At 39.6% G+C, this 10023-nt stretch overlaps 1 protein-coding gene across 1 annotated transcript; it reads right to left on the bottom strand.

The window, feature by feature from the left end:
• Nucleotides 1–243: 243 nt before the first annotated feature.
• LOC121867473 lies at nt 244–9742 on the bottom strand. The gene is made up of 5 exons (XM_042367408.1): nt 9604–9742; nt 3975–4181; nt 2956–3120; nt 2032–2088; nt 244–1164 (listed from the first exon to the last, which is right to left on the bottom strand). Exons 1-5 carry the CDS (start codon nt 9647–9649, stop codon nt 1067–1069), a joined length of 573 nt encoding a protein of 190 aa, XP_042223342.1. The 5' UTR covers nt 9650–9742; the 3' UTR covers nt 244–1066.
• Nucleotides 9743–10023: the final 281 nt, after the last annotated feature.

Here is a 10023-nt window from a genome sequence, read left to right as displayed (position 1 = left end):
ATATTCGTTAAGATTTTACCCTTATTTGCTATACTTTTGGGTACTTTTGGGTAATTCGTGGCTCCCTTGAAGACACACTCCTTGCTGAGTGCATTTGAAATTTCCACACGATCCATTTGGCAGAAAACGCTTCTAACCAGTGTTATTATTATTATTTTTTTTTTTTAAGGAATTTTCACTACAGCTTGCATTGAGGCGTTGGAAGTCTACAGTGCGCCGGGCTGACCGTTTTTCTTGACCACCACGACCATCCTGGCGCACCACTCCGTAGCCTCACCAGCAGGCACTGGCTGGATGACGCCTCTCCTGACGTCCTCCTCCAACTGGGCCTTCACCTCCGCATCCCAGTGTTTCGGAATGGGAGCAGGTGTGTGGCAGGCGTAGGGGGTCATGCCGGGCGTCAGGTGGATACGGTGAGGGGGACCAGTCATGACTGGCAGTGGGGACCTGCTGGTGTTGAATGCGGTGGATGAAAAGTGTGTGAGCAGCCATGCTTCCATCCTGGCCACATTCTCCTCCAAAGTAGGCAAGGGCATCTCAACTGGCCTAGGAGGGACACGACTGCTCTCAAGTCCAGGGTTTGGAGGTAGGTCGTCGGCAGTGTGCTGCCCTCTCCGCCCACGGCAGCCACAGCACGCCTATGGAGCAGAAAGTCGACAGGCACCAAGTTGAGGCACTTGCAAGCCTCCAATGACAGGTAGAGGGCCTTGGCTGTATGCACGAAGTAGATCTCCTGGACGGTGGTCCCCTCGCCCACACTGAGGCGGCAGCTACCCAATTACTGCTTGGTAGACAGAGACAAATGGAGTAATGAAACTTGCCCATAGTTTCACTCTGCCCGGGGATCGAACCCGAGTCCACCCCCCTAGGGAGGTGAGCATACTGGCCATTACACCACAGTACATGTCATGATGCCCGTTGCTATACTAGACCAATGTTGACAGTATTAGCCTCACACGGTCAGACAGTATAAGAAATTTTTGGAAACTCTTCAATCCAGATTGCATCAATATTTTGTGTTGTCAGTACCATCAATATCAACCTCAAACAGTCAATTATATTGTCATTAAATATTAGCCGATGAGGATTGTCGGTGGCAGAAGTAGAATATCAGCAACGCTATCACCACCGCTGATACTATAATAATAGACAGCCTCACCACACCTGTAAAGACACCAGAAAGAAAGCCTTGTAGAGGGTCACTGTAAGATTCGAATAGCAAAATGACACATGAACCAAAAAATAAGAAAAATAGTGGTCTTCAACAGCTGAAAATCAAAGAATAATACAAGAATACTTTTGGTTAACCGATTCATATTAATACTCGTGGTTATCAGCATATATATATATATATATATATATATATATATATATATATATATATATATATATATATATATATATATATATATATATATATATATATATATATATATATATATATATATATATATATATATATATATATATATATATATATATATATATATATATATATATATATATATATATATATATATATATATCAAACACGGGTTTAAAATCCTTTACCTGATTTATTGTAAAATACATGTTTATTATGCATTGTTTGGTATAGGAGATACGGTGGGAAAGAGGGAAGCAGGGTGGAGACAGTGACGTCGTGGAGCATGTTAGGGGGCATCCTGCTTGTGGGTACAGCCGTGCAGGGTATGGGTACATAACTAAAATATGCCTCGAAAAAGAAACAGAAATTCGGCCAGAATCCTGAAAATTAAGCCCGTGGAGCAGTTACACTGCTAAATTCTGTGGGTTCAGTTAAGTTATTGTGTGCTTACCCCCCCCTCCTCCCCGAGTCAATACTTAGCGACGTCACTGGATAGAGATAATGAATATAGAACAGATTGAAAGTGGGCCGGAGGAAGGGAAGCAAGGGAGACAGGTCCGGGGAACAGGAAAGGTAAGACAAGAAATGAAGTGAGACAGATTGACATAAAAGAAAGGAAGGGTAGAAGGAAAGAAAGAATGAGGAAGGCAGCGGTAGGGACTAACCTGGTTGAGGCTGATCGGTGGTGGGTGTTGGTGTACTGTCCTCCTCCTTGTGTGAGCCTGAAGAAGATAATAATTGTGATACCCAGTGCAGTATTAATAATAATATTTGACAATATTTAGAAATAATAACGATAATTGATCACTAAATACGTTAACACTTGATTAGCAATAATTAATATTTATACCCGTTATAACTGAAAAATAAAATGTTAGTGAAATCTGGTGCTGACGTCGTGGAGCATACAGTAAATAAAAATGTAAATACTGTACAAGGTTCCCTGTCATCATAAACATTGACTGGCCAGTGATGATTTGTGAGCGTATTGGACGTGTTCAACAGGCATGAATAAATACATCATATTGCCTTGTGACCATGGCGCACTGCTCTAATGCCTAGCCTCTCTCACACACTCAGTATAGTCCTGTTAAAATCCAAATCCGCTATTTTATTTATTTATATTAAGTTTAATATTTATTGTAACTAAAAAAATGGTTGCATGTTCTCATTTCTCATTTGGCGACGTTTAAATTTTGTATTAGATAAATAAGTATTCCGTAAAACTGTCGTATAAGTCTACATTGATTGATCATATGAGCTATCCTGTGTGCGGTGTACAGGGAGACTTAAGATGTGCTGTAGTGCTCTCAGAGAACTTTAAGATCTTGCCAGCCAAACTCCATAACAATGCACCCTGTGTATTGGTTGAATTATTGTGCGTTTTAGTTGAACTGTAATTATGTCAGTGTGGACACATGTAGGGATGATGCGAGTGTGTCAGTGTGTATCTATGTGTGTTTATTGGTGTGTATGATTACAGGTCTTTTTGAACTCCACTGTATATGTATATTAAGCCATGTATACGTGCGTACAGTAACCGACATGCGGAATAACACATCACATGTATAACACCCATATAGACTCACCTGGACATGGTTGGAGGTTATGTGTGACTAAGTAGCTTTGACGGTCAGTACTGATGCGGCAGATGTAGGTCCCCATGTGGTCTCCGTTGATGTTGGTGAAGGGAAGCCCATGGCAGTTGGGGTTAACTTCTGGAGGGTAGGTGGCTCCCTTCAGCACACCCTGACCTGTAGCACGCCAGGCATAAAATGATTAATAATAATAGCACCATTAACGATACATACTGTAGGTGATATTGTACAGTAGATATTTCGCCCTCTTGTCCATGAAATCTGACTGTAGGTAGTGTTCATATGGCTGCTCGTCTGTTTCAATGTCATGACGTTACGTAGAAACCATAGATTTATTTATTAAACTTGGCACAATAAGTGTTTAATGCATTTTTTTTTTACTAGGCAGAATGTAGTGGACTGACAGAAGCTGGTCGGGAGCATGTACTTGTTATGCCTTACACCTTGTTCAACTACTAATATTACTGAAAAATTATGTCTCCCGGTAATGATGATGGTAATTATGATGATGATAATTAGCTTCATTATTATCCCCAACCCGGTTAGGATAATAATAATTAGCATCAATATAATCAGTCACTCGGTTATGATAAAGTTATTTACTAGCCATAATAATGTGTACCATTAACTATCACAAGTAAAACCTTCGACATAAACTGTTGGCTGACCTCTATTTTCCTGTAACTATCGGCTACATATGTTACAGGAGTTTAATTCTCTTCGTGATTAATAAGTTTGTTCTTATTCTATAACATTTGTATTTAAAAGGTCTGAGTGAAATTTACTGAAATGTATTGATTGGAAATTACTGCAAATTTGGTTACCGGTACTGCACTCCATATGAGAAATGTGCAGTATGGATGTCAAATGAAAGTCGTATGAGGTGAGCACATGAGTGATAGGCAACGACATGAGTGTGAGCTGAGTTGAGGACATGAGTGCAAGGTGAGAACATGAAAGTGAAGTGAGAACATGAATTAGGTGACGACAGTGACAGTGGCGCGACTAACCTTCACAATTGGTGTCAGAGGAGCAGTTGTAGACCAGCTGGGAGTTGGGGCCGAAGTGGCAGGTGAGGTTATAAAAGGAGAGGTCCTTGGCGTCTTCCATCTCCAAACACATCAATATTTTGGGGGCCGCCAGGTTCACACACCCGTCTTGGCTTCCAGGTCCCGTCAAGTGTGTTCTCGGCCCTGAGATGGGGGCGGCCCGCACGGCTTTGGGAATAGTTAAATTTTATACCTCAATTGAATGATGATACACAGATTTTGTACACTGAACAAAAGCCACGAGACGGTACTTTGTGGATTTCACTTGTCCCACTTTAATAATTGCAGAATTACCACTAGAGATTTATCACACTTCACTAACCCTATGAATTGAGCTGGATGCTACAATATCTACAACCAGTGGCGTAGCTAGAGTGTGTGCCGTCCGGGGCGGCCCTTGAGTCTGCCCCCCCCCCCCCCGTGCCCCCACAAAAAATACATATTGCACAGTGACTCACTCTTATATATATATATATATATATATATATATATATATATATATATATATATATATATATATATATATATATATATATATATATATTAAATAGTTTGTGTACCATTATAATATTACTGTACTTTCACATACTCAAATATAGTATGCTTTAAATACACCCCAAACATACTTAAACTTTATAAGTAACAGTTAAACAAAAAGCAAAAACGACATATAGGATAGGGAAAAAAGTAAAAAAGTGTAAAAAATTAGGACCATCTTTATTTCTGAAATGAAAACTACAACTTTCTACAAAGTAACTTTTCTTGTTTTTTTGTTGGCAAATTCTTCAATGACATTGTCAAAAACTATTTCATCTGTCAATTGTCGCTCTATAGACAGTATGACAAGATTTCTCAACCGCAAGGTGCTCATAGTAGATCTTAAGTAATTCTTGATCAGTTTTAGTTTCGAAAAACTCCTCTCACAGGTAGCAACACTAACAGCAATTGTGAGGAAAATCCTCAGCATTATTACTATATTTGGAACCGAGTTCCCAAGGTTATACTTTTGAATAAACTGCAAAAGTTCAAGGGGGCCTTCTTTCCACGTCTGTATTCTGTCTTTAATAGTTATAGCAGCAACAGCAACAAAATGTTGAAGTCTTTTTCTCTCAACGAGGAACTCCTCTTTATCAATGTCGTCGTGATCGTGATCTATTTGACACTCATATTTATCATCCAAAAGATTCAATGGGGTAAGGAAGGCATATTTCTCAGCAAGTTCATGAAGCTGTTGAAATCTCAAAGTTATTTCTTGGATCACTCTGTCCAGCGAAGAAAACATTTCTCTCCTCAATTCAATGTCGTATGGCAATTCAGCATCTCGTGATCCTTCACCCAAAAGTGCCGCCCGGGGCGGACCGCCCCCCCTCGCCCCCCCCCTAGCTACGCTAGTGTCTACAACTAGTTTATATTACTGCGTCAAACATGGGCCAGTACTGATGCCTCAACTGATGACAAGTGGGAGTAGACTTTACCTGCCTGATAAGACAAGAGATAATGTTGGTGGAATTGACAGAAATTTGTTTCTCGAGAACCAATGAAACAAGGCCAACCACGTCCCTTAAACCAAATAAAACAAATCGATGAATATATATTAGATAAGGATTCATTAAATATATTCTCGATAGTTAATGAAGCCTAAACGTTACTTAGAAGTTTAGCCGAGAACATTTCTCGGTGACACCCGGTGACGTTACCGAAGCTGGCTGGCGAGTCCATTTACTGGTGATTACTCGTGCCAGGGGAGTACATATATCCTAACCCTCACCCCCCGATGTATTGTGGCTACATAACAGCAAAACGTAGACCTATTGTGAAATTGTATGACTCATATTTATAAATGAGTTAGGTAATTGTTCCCCATTTTTACCTTGGGTGTAAAGCATTGTTCAATTTTCCTCCTGTCGGTTAAGTAGTGATGTGGGTCGGTTATAACCCACCTCTCATGACTGCACTTTAATTGTACGATACTTTAACTCTGCTCCTGTCATTACTTTTTTATTAACCACATATTGGTTATTATCTTAATCTTTAAGAGGCTGGCACTCCTCTGTGTGTTGACAGTATTCAGGATTTTTTTATTATTATTATTATGATATTTAGTTAACGATGGGAAACATCTTCGAGTTTTAGCTGCGTCACCAGCTCTATACAGAACTCTGTCACCGATCGAGAACAATTTAACGAAACATTCAATATGTGAGGGAAAGAAAATGTGTAGCTATGGTGGTTCAACATTGTACGTTATATCGTACAGGCTTCTCTGGGCATCAGTTGTCAAGCCTACTGTACTTAATGAACTCCTGAGATGCCGTGTCTCTGTGGCCGCGGCACCGTGTCGTCCTTCACAAAACGTATTTATTAGATTTCTCTTTTAGTCACCAAAGTGGTTTATAGGCTTTGGTTTTTTTTCTTGTTCACTAAACGTTTTGACCAACTAATGCTCTCAAGACGAATCGATCCCTGTAGTAGGTGAGGAATTTCAGTATATCAATAATATTGGATTGAACTTAAAGTACCTTATATGTCTTTTATAGGGAAATATCTTAACGTGACTAAGAAATCCTATTATAGAACTGATCCTACTCTTCCCCATGACACTAATCCTATTATAGCACTGATCCTACACCTCCCCATGACCCTAATCCTATTATAGAACTGATCCTACACCTCCTCATGACACTAATCCTATTATAGAAGTGATCCTACACCTCCCCTTGACATTAATCCTATTATAGAACTGATCCTACACCTCCCCTTGACACTAATCCTATTATAGAACTGATCCTACACCTCCCATGACATAATCCTATTATAGAACTGATCCTAATCCTGACACTAATCCTATTATAGAACTGATCCTACACCTCCTCATGACACTAATCCTATTATAGAACTGATCCTACACCTCCCCATGACACTAATCCTATTATAGAACTGATCCTACACCTCCCCTTGACACTAATCCTATTATAGAACTGATCCTACACCTCCCCTTGACACTAATCCTATTATAGAACTGATCCTACACCTCCCCTTGACACTAATCCTATTATAGAAGTGATCCTACACCTCCCCTTGACATTAATCCTATTATAGAACTGATCCTACACCTCCCCTTGACACTAATCCTATTATAGAACTGATCCTACACCTCCCCTGACACTAATCCTATTATAGAACTGATCCTACACCTCCCCTTGACATTAATCCTATTATAGAACTGATCCTACACCTCCCCTTGACACTAATCCTATTATAGAACTGATCCTACACCTCCCCATGACATTAATCCTATTATAGAACTGATCCTACACCTCCCCATGACACTAATCCTATTATAGAACTGATCCTACACCTCCCCATGACACTAATCCTATTATAGAACTGATCCTACACCTCCCCTTGACACTAATCCTATTATAGAACTGATCCTACACCTCCCCATGACACTAATCCTGATTATTATAGAACTGATCCTACACCTCCCCTGACACTAATCCTATTATAGAACTGATCCTACACCTCCCCTTGACATAATCCTATTATAGAACTGATCCTACACCTCCCCATGACACTAATCCTATTATAGAACTGATCCTACACCTCCCCTTGACACTAAGAATCTCTTACTTTTGCCATTTAACGAAATTTTTTCTCAAGTTCCTCATCAGCCTAAAACCTGGAACGTAAATATAACTTTTAATCGTTCTTGTTCTGTGAATAAAATGGTAATTAAGAATTCTCCAAACAATGCAGGTGGTTGTACAATGTTCTACGTTAATAATGTAATAGGTTCTACTTCGGGCAAACGGGCAAGGATGGTATCACTAGATCTAAACAGCATAAATATATGAGATAATTGTAATCATTGTACAGGTATTGACTGGACTAATACCTCCTCAATCTTGCCTTGTAATTCAATTATCAGTAGGAACATTACAGAATCTAGTCTCATTAACCACTCTGAATATGTTAACATGAATTTGAGTAATGGCATGTTGTACAAATGGGATAATTTTGTCATTGAGTAGATTTGTAACCAGGTAAAGGATTTGGGTAACAACATACACTTAGTGATGGTGGATAGCTGATGTCCCAAGGAACTTTGAAAAAGGCTTCACCTGGCTTAGGTTGGCACTTGTCGCGAATGATCTTTAGGTACGTTTCTGATAACTACAAGTTTGCATGTTATTAGTCATCTTATACCTTATTAGTAATAATCGCTGATGTCTTCTGGCAGTAACTGTCAGCTTAATTTTATATTTACAGAATGGATATAGAATCCTTTAAAAAATTCAGAGAAGGATGACAAGACTAATCGGGCATTAGGAGCCTTGAGTACAGAGACAGGTTAAAACATCTTAATTTGCACTCCCTCGAGAGACGTAGAGCGAGGGGCGATATGATAGGGGTGCATAAATGGAAGTCAGGGCTAAACAAAGGTGACATAACAAAGGTACTCAAACTATCCAACCAGGAGCGAACTTGTAACAATTGTTTTAAATAAGACAAATTTAGATTTAGGCACGAGATAGGTAAACAATGGTTTGGAAATAGAGTAGTGGACTAGTGGAACAAGTTCCCAAACATCATCATTAACTCGAATACGCTGGATAACTTTAAACATAGGTTGGATGAATATATGAGCAATAGGGGTTGGGTGTAAATGGGACTGCCCAGTATGGGCCAATAGGCCCGCTGCAGTTTGCTCCTTTCTTATGTTCTTATTTGACTCGAATTGGTTTTTATTACATCAAAGCTATCACTATACGAGGTGAGTTTTTTATGATTACTGTACCTGATGACACTGACCAATGAACGTATACTGTACCGATAACACGACCCAACCTGCAGGGAGCGAGCGGCGGGTGGTGGACAAAACGTTTCTTAAAGTGTGTTACGCTATTTAGAATGAGCTGATAATGATGACACTAAAAAAAACTCAGAATATCTTCTTCATATTACAAGTTACACGTTTGTACACTTGGGATATATGAGAGCTGTTGTAGAATGAAATGAAAGCGGTGTGAGGTAAGGTATGACGGCACCTGGGAAGAGTTGCGTCATCGGAGGAAAATCAGTGCTCGTGCAGGGTGTAGAGTTATAATGGTGTTAGTGGTGTGTTTCCGGCTAAATTTTGTGGTTACTGTCCTACCTTAATGTTTATGTAACTGACAGCGTTCATCATTTGTCTGTTCGTTGGTATCAGATCAAGGTAGTAATTAGCTCTGTCATGATACACTGTACCTGGATAAGTATTCAGAATATTACTGCACTGTTCACTAACTTCGACTCTACTATCGTGAAACATTTTGGTATATGTTATTCCCCCAATAAAGGTGATGCAATGTTATGTGGGGTTCGTTAATGTATTTCGTCACGTTATGTTACCACCGTCACAGTATTTGTTACATAGCGTTACCACCTCATATTCGTGCTGATCAGAGACTGGAGTCTAGTAGTTTCTAAAGGAGGACTTTATAATATATGTTTCTCGCTGACACAAATATTATTTATTAAACCCTGACTGAAACACGCTTCGTATATAAACACGCGATAGTTAAACAATGCTCATGGTTCAACTTACAGCTGATGTAGAACAACAGGACGAAGAGGGGCTTGATGATATCCATGGCAAAAAATTTCCAAGTAACACTGTATGGTATGATTCACGGTTATCACGACCTTACAGAACGAGTGCCAGGGTAAGACTGATTGGATCATTGGACTCTAAAAAGATAACATAGTAATGGACGTCATCAAGATTGGATGTGTGCGATAAAGTATACTGTATACCAAATACGTCGGAGCTGAGAATCTAAAACGTTTAATGTAGTCTTGTTTCCACGGCTATTACGTTCGATTTTGTTTGTGTGGGATAGCTGCCATATTTTGTATGTAGTTAGTCTTACACACAAGAATATTCTACGACCATATACCGCTGATAACAAGTTTTTCAAGGGTTGCTTTTTGTTCTGTTGGCAACTTAATGCTGAACACCCCACCC

The sequence above is a fragment of the Homarus americanus genome, unplaced genomic scaffold (assembly GCF_018991925.1).
Source record: "Homarus americanus isolate GMGI-L3 unplaced genomic scaffold, GMGI_Hamer_2.0 scaffold23598, whole genome shotgun sequence".
Taxonomy (NCBI): Eukaryota; Metazoa; Arthropoda; class Malacostraca; order Decapoda; family Nephropidae; genus Homarus; species Homarus americanus.
This window is presented reverse-complemented; position numbering and strand designations above follow the sequence as displayed.